This window comes from Frieseomelitta varia, unplaced genomic scaffold, assembly GCF_011392965.1.
Source record: "Frieseomelitta varia isolate USP_RPSP 00005682 unplaced genomic scaffold, Fvar_1.2 scaffold_158, whole genome shotgun sequence".
NCBI lineage: Eukaryota > Metazoa > Arthropoda > Insecta > Hymenoptera > Apidae > Frieseomelitta > Frieseomelitta varia.
The window spans coordinates 282003-307359 of NW_025109283.1; the positions used below are offsets into that span (position 1 = coordinate 282003).

The window sequence follows — 25357 nt, forward strand, 5'->3', positions numbered from 1 at the left end:
AACAACGAGTGGCAATCTCCGCTCCCATCTTCCTCGCGCTGCGAGAATCGCCGTATCGCGGCTTCAGTCTCGCGGCCTCCACCGGCTTCTTTATGCCCGAGGAAAAGCGCGACGACCGGAAGCAACGGCTCAGAGCCACGCTCGGCTGACACATCCATCCAGACAGAGAGGCCGGAAAAGGGATATTTCGGGTACCGTGTATGTATATCCGTCGTCCGCGCTCGGCCAACTATAAATCAACGAACTACTACCGGGGGCTCACCGGGCTTCAACTTATGCATCGATACGGATCCCTCGTTGTCGCGCGGCCGCGACACGCCGACGAAACTCCGGCGAATACCTTGAATTTTCCTATCGAATTGTGCCATCTTCGCCTCGAGGTTTTCCAGCCCCGGGGGAAAATCCATTCCTGAACGAAATACCCGGACGCTTCCTTATGTAGGAAGCACACGTGCACATACGCGCGAGCGAGATTGAGCGGGAACGCGACAGGATTTTTCTCGTTCAGTGCGAGGGGAGGGTAATTATGTAAGAACGCGGCGCTGAGAGAAGGTGAAAAATGGCTGACACGGGAAATATGGCGACGTAGACGGAAGGCAAGCGCGGTTTAAACGCTGGAAGAATGAATCGTTCGAGGGTGAAAAAGTGATATGTGCGTGTGTGTACTCTTTCCCGTGGTGATAGTAGTTTCAGGTTTTTCGGCTGGCGAAGGGAATTTGTGGCGTTGCGAGATTGTCAGATAAGAAGAGTTTTAATGTTAAAGGTTGAGGTCAGTTTCAACCACGGAGGTTGGAACGAAGAAGTCGAAATTAGACGTTAGGGTCAGTCCTATAGTTTGCTACAAGGTATAATTACGAGAAGATATTAATTTAATTCATAGATAAATATATATGAATATGTTTCGTAATTATTATATGATATTTGTATATTTTATAATATTTTACATAACTTTGTAATTTTTCCCCCCTTTGAACGTCTTACCAAAACATATCATTACACATCGTGTTACACGAAGATTTGATTTAATTTAATAAAAGTAACCTTTTCGTAATACCTTTACGAATAGAATTTCATACAATATCAGATTTCTATCAATGCGTCTCAATATCATAATTAATTATCATAACATATAAACACATTTCAGTTATCATAAGATATAACATAACACAACACATTATTACGTAACATTATATAATAATAAAATACATCAAAATCCACAAACGACTCTACAAGTAAACAACAAAATTTTGTTCCACAAATGACCACGTGTTTATACGATTCTGTAACCGGTGACTCTATATAGCCAGACTCGGTATATTTTCTAAAACGATTCGTTTCGTGTGAATTTCATACACACGTTCTAAACCAGTTTGTCTCGTATGAATTGCACACGCTGTTCCACCAGTCAGACAGTTTACTCAATAAGCGTGTAACGCAAGAGAACAACAATCGTGCTCATTGCTATTCAATCTCGCCCCTTCAAGACAAACGAGACGCAGAGCTTCACGGTTGGCCTGCGAGTGACACGCTTGCAACCTACTCTCTACCCTGTTCTCACCCTGTGCCAGTGCTGTTTTCACCTTTAACGAGTACTGCTTGTCTAGAATTCACCTGGATGACGCTGGTGGGGGTGTCTAGACACCCAATCTCTTTGCCCTCTCCGTCGCACGCGCTGCGACTTGCATCAACGGTAGCGGAAGCTGCAGCCACCTGGGGCGTGCACGCGCGATCGACGGCTGAGATTCGAGAGCGTTCTCCTCGCGAGACCACCCGAATACCGTGCCAAAGGCCATAAATGGCTTTTGCCATTGTTTCGAGTGACAATCAGATGGCAACGAAACGATCAATGAGGAATTTGGAAGAAAGAAGGACGAACGATTGTTGATTCTTGGACAAATGGAGAGTTTAATAAAAGCAAGAGTGGTTGGTATGTAATAGAATTTTCTTTTTTTTTTTTTTTTTTTTTTTTTTTTTTGGTACATACTTGGAAGCAAATTTTTACCAAATTTTTCCTTCATTCGATAGTTTAGATTTCTAAGTTATTTTAATATGTGCCAATTAAAGGGAAATTTTATTTACAAAAATTATTATTATTATTATTATATCTTCATTAACACGTACATTTATTTTATAACAACAAGCGAATTTTTATAGTCTGAGAATTGGTATTGAAAGTAGATATCGCGTTGGAGGTAGACATTAGACCATTAGGGACTGTTTGCTCTCGATCGAGTCGTATTTTATTACCAATTACGGAATATAAATATACGGGAAAATTGACCGAAATAGCCGTCTAACATTATTATAATCATCTGTACTGTATCATTAATATTGGAAACGCACATTTGCGGCATCGGTATTAAAAATAGTATCAATATTGCGAGTGAACATTGGCACATCGATATTGAGCACGCTATTAATAATGGAAAATAGATGTCTACCGATAACATCTAGAACATTGTGAATAAAACCAGCGGTACTAAAAACATTATTATTAGTATTACGCAGATATTAACGAACCTTAGTACGTCGTACAAGAACAAGTTGGAGGAATTTACGAGTGATAACGATGATAAATAATAGCTATGAAGATAACCACGGATCTAAATGGAATGATTTTAAATAATGTTTATGAATTATCGTATGAAAGACACCATTCTATACTCGCGAAACTTGCGTCTCTCGCGTGGTAAACAGCGAGCTTGATTGATACGTCGCGTCGGCACAAAGAAATTAGGATGGTTTTAACTCGCGTACGCATCGCAAACGATAAAGAACGAACGAGCGAGTAGAGAGTGGCAAACGTCTGATGAAATTGAGCTTCTGTTTGTCTTTCGGCGAGAGTTGAAATTGGCCGGCGAATTTCTCGCGCTGGAATATCGTTCAACTGTGGCCAAGATGTTCTCGAGGATTTAATGGCATCTGCGAGGGGATTAATGATTGTAAGGCCGCGGTTTTACTTTGGATTTGCAGAAAGCGACCGAGGGATTAACAGTTTGACGAGGGTATCGGTTGGTTTGGCGAAAGTTGTACGCGCAAGTGTGCAAAAGTATAAAAAAAATATATATTAAAATACAAAATATACACACACATATATATATATATATATATATATATATATATATATATATATATATATATATATAAGAAAGTGAAAAGTTTAAATATTACGTAAAGCGAAAGTGAAGATTTCTTTTTATCGGAGCAACAACAGCATTTTTATTGAGAATTTATTGAGAAAGTCAAGTTCGAATACTTGAAAGTTCTCATGAAAATTGTTTCAAATTCTACAAATTTTTTTCCGTTTTGAAAATTCCTTAAAATGCCATGTGTCACGTAGAATTCATACCTTTCCTCACTTAAAAAACATTTTTATTATATTACAGAGCAAAGATACGTTATCGCATACATCTAAAGAAAAAAATGTCTATGTAGATTTATTAATCCTTCATTTCTCGCTTTTTAACCTTCTGATATTTTATAAATAAATTATTTCGATATTTCTAATTTTTCTTCATCGTATATCACATGAGATTTATATTTTTTTTCTCACTAAAAAATCGCTTCCCTTCCCATTATTTATCGTTGCAACTTCTCAATTACAATATCACGGACGCGATAAGGAAATGTGTGGAAAATAATTGTTGTGGATGTTACGTTGAAGAATAATTCCGGTGGAAACGGTAATATGTTACGAGTTAAAAATGAAACTCATTAATATGCTGTTCTATGGCTGAATTTCCCTTATTGACCTACCGGTGGAATAAAATTTCCATAAAATTGTTGTTTTTGTACGTACGGTGGCGTGTTATTGAAAAAACGCATAAATATGTAAACCGAATCGACCCAGTTTGAGAAGAATTTATAATTAAGGTTATAATTATTACACCTAATATCCTAATGACATTGATTATTATACCTAATATCGAGGTAATAGTCTGATGAGACAAGAAACAACATTTCGTCCAGATTTGCTCCACTGAATAATTGACTTGAAAAAATAATTTTCCTCGTATTGAAAAAGTTCAGACACCCACTGGAACAGTATTATATTCTGATATAACGAACAAATACATCGAAGCCATTTCACCTCGAGATATTTTATAAAAACAAGCAAACTAAGTTTTCAGTATGAGATGCATCGACAAATAAATTCACAAAAGATAATTAAATGAAAAAGCAGCTAACAATAATATTTAGAAGCAGAAACGAATTTTCTGTAGAGCCCACAGTTCGTCTATTTTTTGCGAGTTGAACTGCTTCAAAAAATTGCGCCCGTAAAAACCGCACGGTCGCGCGAAACAAAACAAAGTAGCGTAAGATCGAAAGCCAACGTTTTTCACGGGGCTCTCGATAATTCTCGGCGTCCCTTTCAAACCGCGGCCCATCTCGAAGAAATTCTCTCAATGGAGAGATTCCTTCCAGTTGCTCAGACGAGACTTTTACACGGCGATACAGCGTTTCGTCTTTTAATCGTACCGCCTTCTACTCCTTTAATCGTTTCCTTCATTCATCGAGCTTAAAGCGCGTCTTACGGCGCAAGAAAGAACGCGAGTGAAAAGCGGCCAGGAAATACCCACTCAAACGTCGTTGGAACGTCTACACAGTGGCAACGATTTCTCGAATCCGTTCGACGAAGCCAAACCGGCTGCTTTCGAATCTTGAAAAAAAAAAAAAGAAGAAGAGACGCGTCTCGCTGCTGTATTGCAATTAACTCCGGGGAATTAACTCTGTTCGACGTTGGAAATATTTCAACCACGAGAACATCGTGTTAAGTCGAGCCAAACAATTTATTCGAACGAGCAAACCGACCTCTCTTCGGATTATTTCATTGTTCAACTGTCGAATAAAGTCATCGTTCGCTTTATTTTCTCTGGGGAGAGGATGTGGCCGTCGAATAAATTAATTTCTTTTCACCGTGAAAATAATGAAATTAATCTGTCATTTTTATTTAGACGAGACAGAGTTATTTCGAAGATAAAAATCATAAATTGGTGAAAACGGCGCATTATTTCAAACTGTTATCACCTCATCTTTATTTCAAATAAAATACTCCCAACTCTCGAGTGAGACGGGACAACGATCTTCTAACATTATGCTCAAACAATGTCCGACTCTGCTAAAATATCTGTGCAAACGAACGAGATTTTATATGAGAAATTAGAGACGAAATTAAATTAAATTATAAACTCTCTAAGAAAGTAAGATTCTCGTTGTGAGATAATCTTCGATCAACTTCCAAACCGTTTCTAAATATATTTCCACCCTGAAACGTTATTAATTCGCTTCGCGACGAGCAGTTAACGTCGTAACAACGTAATTCAACACGACTGACGTCACGTGCCCGATCGCATAACGCGAGATCAGATATTCGTCGAACCACGACGCGAAACGCTTGATCGTCCGATCGGGAAAAAAAGGAAAAAAAAAAAAAAAAGAAAAAATCACTCTGTCCGCCCGTGGGCGAAGCGATATCTCAGCCTAGTATGTAGAACACGTTGGCCGAGACGTGCATAATCGGTCGACGTCACGCCAGTTGTTTCATCAATCATGAAGGAACGACTAGCAGATGGTGCGAAAGACGTCGGTGGCCGTTATTGACATACCCGGGGCCAGTGGTATGCGCGTCACTTTCATCGAAAGCTCGACTGCCAATCGACAAGTATGCCGCGTATTCCATAATTCTGCCGGGAATATTCGTAATGCGGGGAACGAGGCATTCGACGCGACGAGGCTGCTCGATCGAGGGAAAATGCTAATTCCGCGACGAAATTCTGCGTATTTACATAGAGCGAGTAAAAAAAAAAACTTTGGGGGCTCGCAACTTTTGGACCGAAACGTGAAGAAGAAAAAGTCTTAAACATCGGGTCGAAAAATTAATAGTTTCAAAGTTACAAACGATTTTTTTTTTTTTTTGTTTTCTATTGCAGTATCGGTTATCGGTTACTATAATTATAGTTGTAATCTCAGTTACGTTTAAATATAACAGATGGCCTGTTTGTTGAAGAAATTGTTGCGACCTCTACTTTAAAAAATTTAGAGCAACGACATCTATTTAATATAAACAATAGAATATTTAAAAATTGTTAGTAATTTTATTATCACCATAGAAATATTTACAGGAACTTGTATATATTGCAATTATCATGTTAATTATTCATTCGTTATTTAACTTTCATTATTTAATCTTTATTATTTGACATTTATTATTAGTGATTATATATTTTGTTATATTGATAATATTATAAACTATTAAAATTAATTACGGAGTTATTATTTATTTGTAGTATTGCGATATTAATTTATTTATCATCATAATATACTACAAAATATGATAAAATATGAATGTGACGCGAGAAGTCCAACGTAGACATGGAGTGCTTGTCTTTTTTAAAAGAAAAGACCAGAGTCGTGAGAGAGCGTTGAAAGAGAACTGTTGAAAAGTGTCAATTGTGTTGATAAAAGAATTTATTTGAGTTGTTAGTTCGTGTTGTTTTAAAGTAATTTGTCTTGTTTAATCATTTGTTGTTCTATTATCATAATTTTCATTCAATAAACATTATTTATATTATACCTCTACAAATTTAACATCCTGATTTAACATCTGACCTCAAATGTTAAATCAAACCTTCGAGATTTGTAATATACAATGAGTGGCAGGAATTACGATTTCGATTTTAAAAGATAAAGCAAATTGCAGTCCTGTGGACTTCGTTGAAATATTAAAAAAGCTACGAAGATATGAAATGCACGGCAGCCTGTGTCTTGAAAAAAATAGTAGTCGAAGTTTCGAGTGCTTCGAAGTTTCAAAATGGCCAGATGAAAAACTGAGAAGAAAGACCGCTTTTACGTTCGTTGATGGTGGCTCGAACGATCTTTCATTCAACAAGCGCGCATTGCGCAAAAAAAATTTATTGTACACTCCAACTGGGCCAACTTTACGGATATTCTATCCTAATTTAACTTTACAGGCATTGCTTTAACACGCCATTGTTATCTAATCTTTATAAAAAATTTAATTCCAACAAAGTAGGTTAACTGTTAAGCAAGAAACTGCGTAATTAATTGCTCATATTAGTTACGAAGTAAATTCACGAGGAATTCCCTTGCTTGCTGTATTAACGAAAGGTTGAAAGAGCTTGTTCAGCTCGTTAAGTAATAAAATAACGCATAAATTATCCATCGAGAAATATGAATAGGATAACTTACTTGTTGTTCTTTCAAGCATTTAATTATTAACGCTGTAGATACCTCGGCTGTTTTTTAGAATTTAAACGAAAGAAAAATTGACAACAGAGTGCTAAGAAATTATTCAGAAAACTTTTGAAATTCGTATGACCACGATTTTAGAAATCAGAACCTAATAAAAAATCGATTGAACGATAGTTGATATATAATTGTTGGAGTGAGAGGAACTGATACGATATTTAAACTGCAGGTTCTTGAAACGCCACGCGATTAGCGTTCTCGAAGCAATCGTTCAGCAGGGACGAGCGACAAACGTGCACGTTTCCGCCCGGGTTTTCCGACGATTATTTTTCCAGTTCGTTTTGCGAACCAGCGGTCGTTCGTGAAATAAAAAGAAGAATACGAAAGCAATCGTCGAGCGAAACACGCAGACTGGTCTGCCATTTCGTCGATATCGTTCGCTAATCTCGCGCCAACCGCCAGTTGTTTCCACGTGTTCATTCGTTCGCACGAAAGCCTGAAATTAGCCCGACGATCACAGAGCTCTCTAGTGCCGTGTTGTTAACGCGACATCGAAATTACAAAGAATTATCAATTTATAATTAACGTTAAATAACATCTGAACTCGCGAGCCACCTCTTCGAAAAATCGATCGCCGAGCAACGCTGTCCTGCGATCTCGTGCAATTCCGCGAACGAAATGAACCACTATGTACATTTTTCTGAGAGATTAGAACTTGCAACGCCGATCTATAAACGCGATTAATTGACATTGCAATAAAGTGAAACAACTGCGTTTCTTAACAGCAGAACTACCGAGTGGTCAAAATGACTGATTCATAATTCTTTTATATCACAGGTGCAAAATAGTATATTTTTAGAGGTTCAAATGATTTTTTTTATAAAATACATGAATAAAAGTTTATGTATTCTACTGTATTTCTATTTTTTCACTTTAATATCTCTGATCAAAATTCTAATTATATAATATTCCCGACGAAACAATTTTATTTTATATGTTTCAACGAAATCATTATTTTTATTATTATTACAATTAATTGGCACTTTAACAAAAACTGCGAATAAAATTTAGAGGAATCTCACAGTTGGATCAATTTGGATCACATCTTATATAACTGAAGGAATAGAGCTCAGGGAATGTAAAAGAAAAAAAAAAAAAAAAATTAAAAGGAGAGAATATGGGGAATATAAAAAGATATAGAGCTCTTGGTAGAAATGCTGTGAACGAAACACTGTGCCTCGGATATTTTACATACTTTACCGTATCGCGTGCAATGTAACATTTTTAAAATTTCCTGCGAGTCTGCTCATAATTCTCCAATAACAACGTATGAAATTTTGGAAAATGGGAGTGTGTCGCGTCGCGGTCTCGTTCTTTCAGTATCCACGCGTTTGCAAGAAGCGCAGCAGCCAGATAGGTATATTGTTCATCGGGACGATAGTCACGAGGCACGATTCTCACCACTCGTTAATGGAAAAGACGAGCGTGGAGGAGGTAGTCGGCGTGGAGGAAGTGGTGAACTAGTTATCAAGGAAGGTGAACTTGCCTGCGTACATTCACGGGCCGACCGGTTAGATTGAAACTGTCAAACTTTCCACCGTCAAGTTGCAAGTTCCTTGCCGTGGCTTCCGGCCACGCTGGCCCGCCCGACAGATAATTTGCGGCGCCGTGGGAATTTCTTCTTTGAGCACGCGTTTGTTTTTGATGTTATTTAGACGGTACGATAGTCGTCGTGACATGCTGTTACAATGCAGACGAGATACCTTTTGGGAGAAGTGGAGATAATATTGAAAACAATGTGCAGACACAGAAATGTAGAAACTTCTCATCGTGAATTCATTTAGTCGTTTATTGCACTCGCTCTGATAATTATAAGTAAATGAAGAACATTTTGATAGGAGGTTCATATTTCGATATTGTCGATTGAATTGTTCATGTTCCTGTGATCATTGAAAATAATCATAATTTGTGTGTGTGTGTATATATATGTATATATATGTATAATATATATAAATAATATATATGTATATAAATGTATAGAACCTAAATTCTCTTTCTTTAATTTATTTAATTTTATTTAATTTATAAATTTATTTCTTCCGAAATAAATAAATCGTTGCAAGACAGAATATTAAAAATCTTTAAAATTTTACTAATTCTTCTGCGAAAATCAATTAAAATTGAGAAGAAATAAATACTCGAAATATTATATATTTCAAAATACTTCTTTCTTCAATTTGAGATTTATGTAGGAATTATTTCGTAACGTGTACTTTATTAGAAACGGATACGCGATTAATATCGTCGCGCTTATCGCGCGGTATCTCGCGAGAAACGAGAGTGCACATTTCTCTACTGTTATCTATTATCTTTTATCTTCTATCGGCGATAGAGCGGAGAATGCAACCACAGTACACAATCACGATTTAAGGATTCCGGATTCAGCCGTATCTACATATACTACTGTCGCATAATGGCGGCTATTTTATGGATTCTTGCCGCTCTACGATTTGTTCAACGTTTACTCACGGTCCCGTGGTTTTCTGATGAATTCTCCTCGGGACGTTAACGAACGTATTACATGGAAATATTGGGTCGTTGCATACGAAATAGCCGATTTTAGAAACTGTAAAATCATCCGAAATTTAGTAAGTAAACGTGGCTACCGGCAAATTCTATTTGTTACGTTACGTCGTCCAAATTCGCGCCATTTCTCACTTTAATGACAATTGGATAGATAAATACGTTCAAAGTCGTTCAAAATTATAAAAATATCCGAAATTTATATCAAAGATATATAAACTATATAAAAATATTGCTAAATCTTAAACGATCGTAGGATTTGTAATTTCTGAATTTTCCAAAAATTTCGAAAGTTTCTAAAATTAATCGAAATATTCAATCGCGAAAGAATTCCAGTTTAAAGACATCATTTCAAATCATTTTGAATCAGTATCTGATAAAATTGTTTAAAATTTGATATATCAATGTTCGCTACGTAGATTTATTACTTTCGAATGTAATTAGATGGATTAGAATATTTTTGCATCTTCCAGTTGCAAAAAAAGGAAGCATAAAAATCGTTAGTTTATTGATAACAACAAAGACTCTGCGTATAGCGTCGTTAAAATCAATAGAACAAATTTATTATTTTCAAATACCATTAGATGGATTAGAATATTTTTGCATTATCTTCCAATTTTTTATTTTTCAACTTTACAATTGCTTGCCTTCCAATTTTAAAGAAAAAAAGCATAAAAATTCCGTCTGTTAATAGCAACAGACGATGCGCGCAGAGTCGTTAAAATCAATAGAGTAGATTTATTATTTCCGAATATTATTAGATGGATTAGAATATTTCTGCATTATCTTCCAATTTTTCAACTTTACAATTGCTTGTCTTTCAATTTTAAAGAGAAAAAGTATAAAAATTCCGTCAGTCTGTTAATAGCAACAGACGATGCGCGCAGAGTCGTTAAAATCAATAGAGTAGATTTATTATTTCCGAATATTATTAGATGGATTAGAATATTTCTGCATTATCTTCCAATTTTTCAACTTTACAGTTGCTTGTCTTCCAATTTTAAAGAAAAAAAGCATAAAAATTCCGTCAGTCTATTAATAGCAACAGACGATGCGCGCAGAGTCGTCGAAATCAATACGTAGATTAATTATTTTCGAATACCATTAGATGGATTAGAATATTTCTGCATTATCTTCCAATTTTTCAACTTTACAATTGCTTGTCTTTCAATTTTAAAGAGAAAAAGCATAAAAATTCCGTCAGTCTGTTAATAGCAACAGACGATGCGCGCAGAGTCGTTAAAATCAATAGAGTAGATTTATTATTTCCGAATATTATTAGATGGATTAGAATATTTCTGCATTATCTTCCAATTTTTCAACTTTACAGTTGCTTGTCTTCCAATTTTAAAGAAAAAAAGCATAAAAATTCCGTCAGTCTATTAATAGCAACAGACGATGCGCGCAGAGTCGTCGAAATCAATACGTAGATTTATTATTTTCGAATACCATTAGATGGATTAGAATATTTCTGCATTATCTTCCAATTTTTTATTTTTCAACTTTACAATTGCTTGCCTTCCAATTTTAAAGAAAAAAAGCATAAAAATTCCGTCTGTTAATAGCAACAGACGATGCGCGCAGAGTCGTTAAAATCAATAGAGTAGATTTATTATTTCCGAATATTATTAGATGGATTAGAATATTTCTGCATTATCTTCCAATTTTTCAACTTTACANTTGCTTGTCTTCCAATTTTAAAGAAAAAAAGCATAAAAATTCCGTCAGTCTATTAATAGCAACAGACGATGCGCGCAGAGTCGTCGAAATCAATACGTAGATTAATTATTTTCGAATACCATTAGATGGATTAGAATATTTCTGCATTATCTTCCAATTTTTTATTTTTCAACTTTACAATTGCTTGCCTTCCAATTTTAAAGAAAAAAAGCATAAAAATTCCGTCTGTTAATAGCAACAGACGATGCGCGCAGAGTCGTTAAAATCAATAGAGTAGATTTATTATTTCCGAATATTATTAGATGGATTAGAATATTTCTGCATTTTCTTCCAATTTTTCAACTTTACAATTGCTTGTCTTCCAATTTTAAAGAAAAAAAGCATAAAAATTCCGTCAGTCTATTAATAGCAACAGACGATGCGCGCAGAGTCGTCGAAATCAATACGTAGATTTATTATTTTCGAATACCATTAGATGGATTAGAATATTTCTGCATTATCTTCCAATTTTTTATTTTTCAACTTTACAATTGCTTGTCTTCCAATTTTAAAGAGAAAAAGCATAAAAATTCCGTCAGTCTGTTAACAGCAGCGGAGAATGCGCGGAGAATTGTCGAAGTCGACGCGAGATCGTCGAAATCAATGAGAAAATCGCGTCCCGTGCGAATCGAATGGAGGCAAGAGCCGATACGAAGCATGCCACGGCCGTCCATCTTGCGGCAAGGAAACGGGGACATAATCGCGTTTCATTTGCCGCGTGGGATCTTAGAAGAGAGGCACCGGGGCTATCTATTTCCAGCGGACTATCCGTTATCTTGTATCGGAGATAGCTACGCGGGGAATGCATCGCGGCAGCGTTGCGCTGCACGCCAAACGATTTAAGGTCTGCGGATGTGCAAGGAGCTATCCCGCGCATGAATTAGGTCGCCCAATGCCATGCAGAACCGGCACTAATGTTCCCAGTAACGGCACTTCGGTTAATTTCCCCCGAGCGCCCCAACGTCCTGCCCGATCGTCTACCTGTTCCACTGTAATCGGCCGCGATCGATGGCGATATTAAGCACGTTAACGTTAACGGGGTTTCTTGAACGCGGCCACCCTGGCGACGATCTGGATTTGCGCTTGTTAGAAACATCTCGCGCGGAAGCATATTGAATCGGTTACGGGATACGATAACTGGGTGTCCACGGTGTCGTCGGTTCGATTAACGAATTATCATCGGATTCGAACGCGCTCTCTCATTCGCGTGTCCTATATACTGTGCCAATACTTTTACCGATGAATTTCTAAAATCTGTAGCGGATTTATTTGTAATTGGTACGATTAATCGACCGACGGTTGGTTCATTTACTCTAAATTTTGATACTTCGAAACTGTTTCGTGATGATCAAAGTGCGTCGAAACTGACAAACGTGAAAGTGACAAGAATATATCGAAAGTGTTTCATACTGTGTAACAAAAATAAAGAATCCGAGCTTTATCAAAATTTATTATTTCCATTATAAGCATGCGCTGTCGTAAGTTTAGAAAACTTCCACGAGAAATTACGAATTGGTCAGTTTGACAAAGTCAAACGAATCTAAACGAATAAATATCCATAATTCAAGACGCAGTTACGAATGGCATTCGAATGAAAAAAAAAAAAAAGAAAAAGAAAAGAATGACAAAGAACGTTTCTTCGTTCGAGCGTGAATGTTACGTACAAAAATATAAAAATATAAAAATGAGCTATAAAAGTAACTATAAAAATAAAAGGACTTGAAATAAAAGGATTTGAAATGAATGCCGTTTTGTCTCGATTAACGAACACGAGTAGTGTAGCATCGATCGGACGATTGCGAACAGAATCGACTTGATTGTCGCGTGTAAAATCGATGATCGCGAATACTGTGCTAAATCGACAAACAGGTATTAGGCTTACCCTCCCTCTCCCCTTTCCGCCGCGATGTTAACGCGTAAATAATTGCATTATCGGCCCTATGGCGCGTAATACGCGATGAATGTCCGTGTATACCCGGGACATACTAACGATATTGCTCTCACGTCCGTTCGCCGATCTATTTGCTTCGGGAACGACGACGGCGAACAACGAAATCGACCCGATCCCGTTGCATGTTTCCGCTCTTGACGAGGTTAATATCGACGGCTCGCGGAAATCGGTGGTGTCCAATCGGGAGAAGCCGATTTTCTTTCGTCGTTTGCACGTTGCAGAGTTGACGGCGCCATCTGTGACGACGCGATTGAACTGAACTGAATAGCAATGTGTTGTTATCCGCGGTAAAAAATGAAACTCGACAGGAACGTTAGTCGATCTTTTGAGGTGTCGAAACATTTATTTTATTTTATTTTATTTTTTTTTTTTGGTGGAAATTAATAAATTAAAATTAAAAGAACTGTTATACAAAGTGGTAGATTAAATAATTGAGAGGTTTGAAATTGCAAGAAAATTCGAGTAATTCGGATTCATATGAAATCTTGAATGTAATTTCGAATTTATGTTCCCATTATTATTATTAAAATAAATTTGTACAAATTCATTACAAATTTGCAACAATTTGTTGAAATACAATTACAAAAAGCTGGATATCGGATTGATATGAAATTTTGAATGTAATTTCGAATTTATGTTCCCATTATTATTATTAAAATAAATTTGTACGAATTGGAATATATTACAAAAAGCTATTAAAACTGTGAATTTTGAGTACGCGCGGTTAATTGGAAATATATTGAATTTTTAAACCGCGTATCTAATAAGGAAAACAGAGTCTTCAAATAATATTCGACAATATTTAAAGTAAATGTTATTTAACATTCAGTGTTTGCACGTAGAATGAAAAGGAAACAAAAAGTGTATAGCGTAATATCGTGGACCGGTTTGGGCACCCAAGAAAAATATAAAAGTTATGTTATCATTATTACTTTGGTTAACACAAATTTTCACCATGATACAAGGGGAATGTAACAGCGAATGTTCTAACAACATACCTTCCAGGCGTTACTAAAACTAAACGCTTCTGAACAAGGTATTAAGTCTAAGAGAATTCAGGAAACAAAATTACTTTTGCTCTTGTAATTTGTTAATTATTCGTATAATTTTCAATAATTAATTAGAAGATGTACGTGTTTGAAATATTGCATATTTCAAACACGTAGTAAAACATATTAAAATATGTTTAAATTACTAACTTTGATAAAAAGATAGCGAAGAAAGACATGTAAATAGAACAAGTAGAAGCGGTCAATATACTGTCAGACACGCCGTGTACGTTGAACGCAACTCCTTTAAAGCTCGTTATTACTTTATATTTTCCATCTTCTACGACAGACTATTAAAAATTAATTTATTATTAATTACGAATGACTGTGTAAACTGACGAGTAAGCAAAATAAGTAGTGGCAGTCAATCTATAGCCAGTCACGTTGTATTCGTCGACCGCGTCTTTTAAAATCTCGTTATTACTTTAATTTTCATCTTTCTTGACAAATTGTTACTAAGAATTCCTATTAATCATGGATAATTGCGTAGATTTGTATTTTTATTAACATAATAAGAAGACAAACACTTGTCAATGCTCTAATGATTTTATCCTTCTCAAACAACTTCCAAAGAAAAAAGAAACCAATCGAATTAACTTCATCGAAATCGTGCTTCAAAAGCAGCGAAGGAACAAGATTTATCCGCGTTGAGAGTGGCCCATCAGTTTACTTTCATTCCAACTGGGATTACCCCTTTTTTATATTTGATTAAAAACGCGGTCCTTCTCCGATCGAGAAACTTGATACACGGTTTTAATAACCGGGCAGGACCTTCGCGCTCGCGTTATTTTCCTTTCGCCCGGCGATGCAATAATTTCCGATATCGAGTCCTTCCAATAACATCGCGTTTAATATTAAAATAGACGACGGGACGAAAACGCGCGACGACGAAGAGAAACGAAAAGCTTCGGCTTCGAAAGAAAAAAAAAAAGAAAAAAAAAAGGAAAAAAAGGGAGAAACGAGAAATCCCCTGAGCGTCGATGGAAGTCTCAATGAAGACTCGCAGCTATTTACAATAAAGTTTAACGAACCAGGCTCGACGACAGTATCCAATCGACGTGTTTCCAATTGCGAGCGGAAACGAAACAGCCCAGCGAACGAAACGCGCGACAGCTATTGGAAAACGGCTCGATCCATCGGCGTAGGAATGCGGCGGAGACTAATATCACCCTCGTGCCTTCTGACGTTTCTTCCCTTTTCTAGCTCCCACCGACTGGTTCACGCTCGAGCAAGAAAGAATTCTGCGGGGTTCACGAAATTCTAGAGGCAGATCGGAGATCAAAGAGAGCCGGGGCCCGAGCGCGGGCATTAATATTTCATGAAGTTTCCTTGTTTGTCGGCTCGAACCACCAGAATGATACTCCAGAAGATAGGGAAGACGTCTACGAACCTTCCGTCTACGGTCTTAAACTTTGAGGCATGAAATTGCGAGCGAACGATAGATTCGCGTCAATGGTAATTACCCGAGGTGAAATTTATTACGATTCCCTTTTTTATGGTTTTCGATAGACTTTGATATTTAAGGTGAGGAATTTTTCGTTCGTGAAACAAATATCGAAATTTGTATATTATATTGGGGAAAGTCTGTGATTTTAAATACATCCAAAAATAATATATATTTTCTCTCGAGAAAATAGTCGATCTTAATTAATCTTGGAGAACAATTGACCGTGGGGGTTTGAGAATTAATTTTTAATGCTAGTATTAATTTCTGATAACGGTCAGATTCCAACTGCCGCAAAGCGAGATTAAATTAAAATTTAATTCATACGAGTTAAAATTTATGAGAAATGTTGTATATCTAATTTTAACTCTTCGTCTTACTATAGATATAGTATTATATAGTATATATAGTATATAAAGTAGTATAATAGTAAAATAGTATATATAGTATATAAAATTTATGAGAAATGTTGTATATCTAATTTTGATTCTTCGTCTTACTTTAGATATAGTACTATATAGTATATATAGTATAGAAAGTAGTATAATAGTAAAATAGTATATATAGTATATAAAATTTATGAGAATTTATCTAATTTATATATAGTATATAGTAAGACGAAGAGTCAAAATTAAATATACAACATTTCTCATAAATTTTATATACTATATATACTATTTTACTATTATACTACTTTATATACTATATATACTATATAGTACTATATCTAAAATAAGACGAAGAATCAAAATTAGATATATAACATTTCTCATAAATTTTATAAATGACGAATATTATACATATATAATATTCGTTATGTATATAGTCGAAATATCGGTACCAATTGAAAAACTACGACCATCCTTCGTTCGGGGAAAACCAATAAACGAACGAAAGAAAAATACAGGTCGCAGATCTGGTCGCAAATCACGCGGTCTGTTTATGAATCGAGAACGAAGCTAGCACCTATGTGTCTTTTCAAACTTGTTAAGCCGCCTTTCTTCCTGGAGGGATTCATTATTAAAAGGCCTCGATCGTGAAACGATGCGCGCGAGGAGCTTATTACTCGCTTCGCTGTTGAATAAAACATCGGGCAAACGAGAACGCATACGACAAACGATTTAAAATATTCAGTTCGATACGATAAAAGCAAAAGAGCACTCTCTTTCTCTCTTTTACTTTTTCATAGTGAAAGCTTCGTGCAATTTCAATTATCAAACGCACGAAATTACAGGTGTCGTGTAAACTTAATGAAAGAGAATTTAAATGGAACCTTACATTAAGTAAGGCTTAAAAGTACCCGAACGCGTAAATTAATGATTACTTCAATACGGGAGTCATCGGCTAATTGTTTCGCTATCTTTTAGAATATGCGTAATAAAATTATTTTATTTAAAAATAGTTTGTTGAAACAAGTGAAATAGAAAAAAGTAATAGTAAAAAAAAAATAAACAGATGTTTAAAGTCAAATTTGCCACGATGTAATAATTAAAAATCGTAGCACAGAACGAAGCTTTCATTTAAGACACACTCTCTCGAAGATGAGCGAATTTTAGGATACTTACGTACGATTTGTTTCCTCGTATTTTGTAATTTTCTTTTCTTTTTTTCTTAACTAAAGCAAGAACGGAACGAAAATGAATGAATCTCGTTACCTCTTGAACCTTCCTGTGAACGATGATTTTGTGCCACTGATTATCGTCGAATCGCACTCGGACCGGCTTTATGTGCAGATCTAATCTTCCTTTGGCCAACGTCATGCCCACGGCAACTCCGCCGTCTCTCAGAGACACAGTCAGATAATCATCTGCTTCTCCTGCAACGACACAAAGAAAAAAAGATCGGTTACTTTGATGTGAATTAAATAGCGGTAGGTGGTTCGCGGCTGCGTGGTTACTCCCATGATTTTCGCGAGAAGTAAAATGAAATTGATCTTCTTTGAAAACGTAGTGAATGTTCGGGACAGAGTCAAGTGTGGAAAAGCAGGTGTACACAGAGTTTGAAGAAAGTTCGAAGTAAAAGAAAATTTACGAATTCTTAGTTGTATCGATAGGAAATGCAAAACGAGCGAATGATGAATAAAGCGAATGTTTCGGAGCACGTTGCATTTCATTCAACGTTCACTTCATTTTCAAATCATTTTCAGTTTAATGATGAATCTCTAACATCCGGAACGTCCGGAATGTGCAAATAACAGGCCGGACATCGAAATATACAACTTTTTGAAAGTGATTTAAAGCTCGGGATCTTTTTAGAATTTATTTGAAAATACGCACGACCGTTGCGCGGCGCGTTTCAAAAGTCTGACTTCCTGGCGATAGCTCGGTCAAAAAATATTATTCTTCACTTTTCATTTACATTTTTACCAAAAATCAAATTCACTTCCAACAGTCGTGCGCCGTGCCTGGTATAAATCCAAATTCGATATCGGAATTTATTTAAAAAATATACACTCGTACGCGGTACGTTTTTGGAATTGATTTTCCGACCGTGCTTGGTAAAAAAAAAAAAAAAAAAAGGAAACGTTCCTTCATTTGCATTTTCACATCAAAATCGCATCCAACAATTAAAGAATCGCTAAATTTCTTGTTATAATCTCGTGAAGAAGAAATTAAAAAGAAAACCATCCTGGTCTCATTTTGCATATACTAAGCGCACATGTTAAATGCACACATTATACATGCATACTTAAGCATACATGTGAAATTTATTCTAATGCCGATTATGTACATTTCATTTGTACAGTAAAACGGAGAAAAAAATCTTGTATAAAGTTTCAAGAGATGGTTGTAGAAAGGAGACTTTAATCTATAAATAAATCTATAGTGATCTGAATATTTTAAAGAAATTTTTCAATCACCGTAGAGAGATCTTAAATTCGTAAAATTTTTCGAACATCTTCACTTTCCCGTCCATAACGCGAGTTGGAAATAATTTTGAAAAAAACATAAACCAAGTAGATTCTGAAAGTAGAGACATCGTGCTTTAAAGTGAGCTTGAAGCACTCGCTCTTTAATTATTTTTGACGAAGCTACGACAATTCAAACATCATCAATGTTTCGTCGAAAATTGAATGACTCGTTAATCCTTTATGTTGTTAAAAACGAACTTTTCGACGGAACATTTTTATCTTTCCACCAGTAAATTTCCTCTTTATATTATTATGTAACCAACCATTTATGGAATCCACTTATATATTCTGAAATCCTGTATATATAAATAAACTGTGGCTCGTGCATCTTCAGGAAATTCGCAGAATTCGTATGATATGCAAAAACGTATAAAGTATTTAAAGTAGAATACATTTCAAAGTATTGTAATATTTAAATTCCATTTAAATACCACCCCTTCATTTATTATGATTTATAAATGTGCAGAAAATGCACGAACATCTGCGGTCTAAAAATACATAAAATAATACTCACTGATTTCGTCTTCGTTTCTAAAAAAAAAAAAAAAAAAAAAGAAAAGAATAGACAACTACACTGAAAAAAAAGCACTGATCGAACCGCGAACGGACTCAGAACCGGGCCAGAATATTTCGGGCTTAAAGGGTTAATTCTGCGCGTCAAGGTGCTACGCTCTCACAAAACTACTCTCGCTAGTCTCGTAGCTTGCGTCGTACGTGCAACATCCGGTGAATCACGTGCAAGCAAACGCGATAATCGCGTAAACAGCAACATATTCCCACCTCTGATTTCTCATTACACGTTAACTTCGTTAACCCTTGTCCGCGTAAGGGGGCGAACGGTCTCGAACGAGATTATAATTCGCGTTAATCCCCCGCGTAAATGCAAGATACACAGGAGCCGCCGAACGGGCGTTTAATCCGGGCCTGTAGCCGGAGCATAATTATACGAAGCCGCAGCAGCCCACGTCGCCACCCTCCGGCCGAAAACAATAAAAATAAAACGCGCCGTTTGCCGCGTCTTAATCCCTGGTGCGCGCGTAACGAGCTCGCCGATCTACCGGGGCGGAGAGGCGGTCATAATCCGGCCGGGCTTTTCACTTCGTTCGCCCCGCGATAATTATTAACGACGAATTCTATCTTTCTCTCTCGCTTCGTCTCTGTTTGTCCCGTTGTGTTTCCGGCGGAGCCTAACCCCGGAAACGGAAAATCGGCGAGATACTAATCGGTAAGCGGATAGAAACGATTTACACGCGTCGTTTCGAGTTCTAATCTAACGCCGGCTCGACAGCCGAGAGAAATCGTTGAAAACCTAACCAGATCTCTTTCTCTCTTTCTCTTTCTCTCTCTGTTTTTAGTTTTTATATTTATTTATTTATTTTTTTATTTCATCCCTTTTTCAGTCTGTCCTTTGAAGCGCGGATCGTGGAAATGGAGCGCGCGCATTGGATACGGAATTATTCCCGTTTGTTTTGCCACCGTTGATATTGTTTTATTATCGTCACAGAGGTGGGGCAGGGGAAGAGGGAGATTTGTAACCGTGAAAAACCGGACGAGTTTCGTCAATTTCTCGAGGCTTTTGTATTTCGAGCCGGTTTGTTTTATCTCTGTATTATTTTCGAGTTTTCGCAGCGATATGTTCCCGGCCGATTTCTATTTGTGGAATTAGCAGAGCTGTTTTCGTTGCGGAAATTGGCAACTAATTTTGGAGGCCGTTTGGCGGTGAAACTGCTTTCAACCACCCGACACGACGAGTCATAATTAATTCACACGCATCATTTATGTATAAAATATAGGTACAAGGTTGTACGTATCTGTCTAAGACATTTCCATGAGCGAAACACGACTTTCCAAAATTTGAATATTTAAAGGACACTTGGTCCATTGTAATTGTGAAACGTAATAATATAATAAAAAATTGTATCGATTGTATACACATTTTGTGTTAAAAAGTTTGTACGTTATTATACGTAAAAAGTTTTCGTAGCTTTCGTAGAACTGATTACACATCGTGAAATAATTTAATTTTCCACGATCGACCGTCGTTTTTATCCGCGAACAAGTTAAGCGCGAAAGTTTGCAAGTTTCATTCGGAATGGAAATTGTTCCCAACACGATCCCAACAATTCGAACGTTAACTCGCAATTAGATATTAATCAAACAAATTCAGGATCGATACAGGCAGATACAATTATTTGATGTTTATACGATACGTCCAATTTCGGGAACATGTTCTTCAATAATTCGATTGTAAGATACACCAGTAGTGTAATAACATTACGAATAAATCAATATTCGTCACACGGTTGTACGTATTTATTCGAACAATTAATATTCGTTATTTGCGTCACACGGTGGCGCGTAGATATTACCGCGGTAATTAGAGTACAAATACATTATTCAACCTACTAAACATTTATCAAATGAAATTAGGCATTTTCGCGGGGCATTGGATTTGCTTCGATATCTTTTCAGTGAAAAATAGTTCGGATGGTTAATGCTAAACATCACAGTAAGGTATTAATATCGCAGTACCATTTAATAATTGATTTACTTGTCAATTATTCATTGTTAAATCTGATTTGTAAATTTGTACACATGAACACATGCGCATGTGCGGAATAAATGTGAGGAGATGTAGAAATAATAATTAGAACGAATTAAAGTAATATTTTATTTTTGTTGCAAATTGAAGACCGTGCAATGGTTTATCGCGTTACAAATACTTCAATTACTTTAAATTCCATTGAATTGTAAAATGAAAGAAGAAAATACGAGGAACAGAGGAAACGTTACGAGAATTCTCGAAATTATCTTTCAACAATTTATTTCAATATGAAATTTCAATTTTTTTGAACTGATTCCTTTCCTCCATTTTTCTTCCTGACTTATGTCGCTTTAAGAGAAGAGAAAGGCGAAAGTGAGTCATTTATTGCAGTTCGCGACACGTATCCCCGGAATTCCATTTTACCAAACGTCGAGCAACCATTCTTGAAAGTCTCTTACTGCTGTATTTGCATTTAAACCGTGGCCGCGTGCTAATTATTCTGGGGCTAAGGCGCGTAAAAAATGCAGACTGCATCGTAGACTTAATTGCAGCCGGCCATTTGCATATGCCTAACTGCACCACGCGTGCACCGTCCTCTCTAGCTGTGCCAAGACAAAACAAGCCCAAAGCAGCCAAGATACTCCAGAGAACCAGCCAGATAACGAATCACTATCCCGACCATAATTTCAATAACGAAAATGGCCAAATCCGCCAGCAAAATTTCAATGTGCAGCAAACGTGAATTATACTTAAATAAGATAAAAATAATATTTACTTAAGAATATATCATTAGCAAACGTAGTGTATTGTTGGTAAATTTTTGAAGATACTCGTTCCAAAAATAATCTGCATAAAAAATTAAAAGGGTGAGTTTTCAGATATTTCAGTATTTTCAGATATTAATAATATTGATAATATTATTGTTATAAGTTTACCAAAATATTTAGAAGTCTCTAAGAAAAAAAGGGAGAAGATGTTTGGCGAAAATTATTTTACAATTAGGGATTAAAATGATATATGTAAAAGATATAGAGTATCATATTACATCGGTTTATTATATTTAATTAGAGCCTGACGCTCCATAAAGTTTATGTTGTTCTACGCCATAAATCTGTGGTTATACAGTACGTATGCAACTCTGTATAGGGTGTAGATTAAGAAAAACATTGTTCGGGATTATAAGGTAGTATACATATATTATACAAGGATGATATCACTATAAAGTTGAACATGCAACTGAATATAGTGATGTGGTAATTTAATTCTAACGATGAGATAAATTTTCTAAAATAGAACAATCAGGAATTACATATGTACAGTTTCTGATTGTACAGTACTATTATTATATTTTGAAAATAAAAATTCACTACAAAAGCATAACATGTAATATATATATATATATTTTTTTTTTAATATAGTGTATTATTAAACTGCCAGGTATATATTTCATTGTATTATAATGTATTTTATTGTAGTATATGCAGATATTTTATCGTATATAATGCATTAATTTCAAACAAACAAACCGATTGTTTAAAAACGAATAATAAACTGTATAATGGAATTCTGACAACTGGGACGGAGATGGAGATTATGTATAAAAATAAATGGTTAATAAAATTCCACGTGTTCCAAAATCGATCGAAAATGCAAGAGAACTGAGTTCAAATAGAGAATAAAATCATAAAGTACATTGTACGAAATAAACAGACCGGTATGGGAATTTTGGTTTAATTTCATTTGCAAAATCCATTTCTCATGCATTTATTCTTCATAACTCGCCTTTAATACAGTTAGTTCGTCGTGGAACTTCGCCGGAACTTCGTATCGAAATTCAAAGTGGTTGAAACTTTTAACTTGATTATACGTTTGTTCCTCCGGCGTGCATCGTATCCGAGCATTGCGAAGTTAATATCGTACATACAAATTTACACAAAAGTAGCAAAACTTTTGTTACGACGATCTGCGAAAATTCGTCGGAATCTTTAAACCAGAAAGACTTCTTTTGAATCTCACATTAATAACTTCAGATTGAAATTGTTTCATTCTTTGATCAAAAGATTACTAATGGCTCAAAAAAAGAATCTCGACCGTTGGTGACTCTAGATTGAAATTGAAATTCAAATCTGTAAAATTTAATTAAAAATTCTTCAGAGCCTTCAAATCGAAAAGAATTCTTTAGAATTTCTAAGTTGAAAGATATTTTATGTTGATAATTTCAGAGGTAAAATATTTACAAATATCCACACTATAACTAGAGACAGGCTTTTGTGTTTGAACATTGGATCGATATGTGAAACAAGTACAGAGGTGTGTGTTTGAATGTCATGTTGTATAATGAGCGTGAGAAGTCGTAGAAGTATAACAATTTCATTTGCAAATGTGTTCGTCGGAAGAGATTCGAAAAAAAATCGGAAAGTGGAAAAAAATCGGGTAGAGTAATCGTCGATGTCGATGTGAAACATTAATAGCTAATAAAATAGAAATTTGTTTAATTACCGATTGGGCAGGAAGTGGGACTGCGTCCATTTTCTGTTTGAACAAAAAAGAACGTTTATAAAAGTAAGTTCAGAATTGCCTTGTTCTATGAGCGATTGATGAAGATGGATCTAAATGAACGTGAGAAATAATCGTCTTCGAAAATGGTGGCGCTCCTTTGAGACGAATCGAGATCGATTGATATTTTTCGAGTGAATCGTCTACGTCTCGCTGTTGGTTCATTTTATCGCGGAACGTAACGCTGCAATGTTCTTAGGGCGGAATGTTTATAGCCTGGTGAAATTAAATTGTGTACTACGTAGCCACGTTTGTAACTTGTAGAATTGGAAATTATTGTCTCCGAGAAAGTTGTGTGCTACCAAAGGAGCGCGTATTTTCAGTGTCTAGCTTTGCTCGCCTGTGACGCAATGAAAAACGATATCGTAAAGAAGATCCGGCGAGCAATGCAATTTTGCAATATCTATAAGTTTTATAGCATGAATTTAGACAATTCCTGGAAAAGCATTTTTGTGTGATTTCCCTTGCAAGGAAACCAAAGTTTCAATCCTTTCTCAAATTCCATAATTTCTATAATATTCTTAATATTCCTAATGTTTCTACATGATATCTTTCTTTGTAACAATTTAATTTTCTTTTTTATTTCGTGTGAATAAAACGAGTAGTAAATTTGAATCAAATTCAAAAGGTAAGAAGCAAAATTTCAAAATATGTTTACATAGAGATCATGCGTATCGATCGCAAAATACATTCCTTTTTACTTCTCTTGAAGAATATTGGCACGTGTATGCACTTTTAGATTTTATTCCATTCACACGTGATATCGACAAAGATACAAAGATGTTGAATTATAATGTACAAAATTTGTGATTTCGTTGTATCAATTTTCTAATCCGCATAAAGAATTTTAATATTTTTCTAAATATTTGTATGCTTGTATAATTCCAGCAATTGATCAATTCCAACCGAAAGTAAGAATTAACTATCATCATCTCATAGCAGAATATACGTAACCATAATTAAGAAAAATTTCAAAACAGGATTGCTGCATTTGCATTTTTGCCTGATACTAGCCAGAAACATCTCCCTTTATACCAGAAATTGCAGCACAAACAATCTCAACAGTCTTGCATTCCCGTTCATTCTATATTCCTCTCTCTAAACCAACCCCATTTGGCGGATCTCAAAAATAAATCAACCCCTCCATCAGTCTATCCTTTAAACCCCTTAAAAAAACATACATCGTCCATCTCTCGGGGTTCTCTCTAAAAAGAAAAAAAGAAATTCCTACAATATAAATAAAAATCAGGACTCGAAGAACTTCTTGCGTACGATAAACTACTTATACGTTCCACTGGATAACGCGCGAGGTATTTTCTGGCTGGAAGAGGAAGATTAATACAAACGATATTAAGCAGAAGTAGAATTGGCTGATAAGCATCGCGAGCAA

General features: G+C 35.8%; 1 protein-coding gene across 1 annotated transcript in view; it reads right to left on the reverse strand.

The window, feature by feature from the left end:
• The window catches only part of LOC122536736 (neurexin-3-like), a 119122-nt gene that overhangs the window by 41418 nt on the left and 52347 nt on the right, over positions 1-25357 (reverse strand). The window contains exons 4-5 of the mRNA XM_043669361.1: positions 23911-23943; positions 17611-17771 (exon numbers count right to left, since the gene is read on the reverse strand). Coding sequence (XP_043525296.1) covers positions 17611-17771; positions 23911-23943 — 194 coding nt within the window. The remainder of the gene's footprint in view (positions 1-17610; positions 17772-23910; positions 23944-25357) is intronic.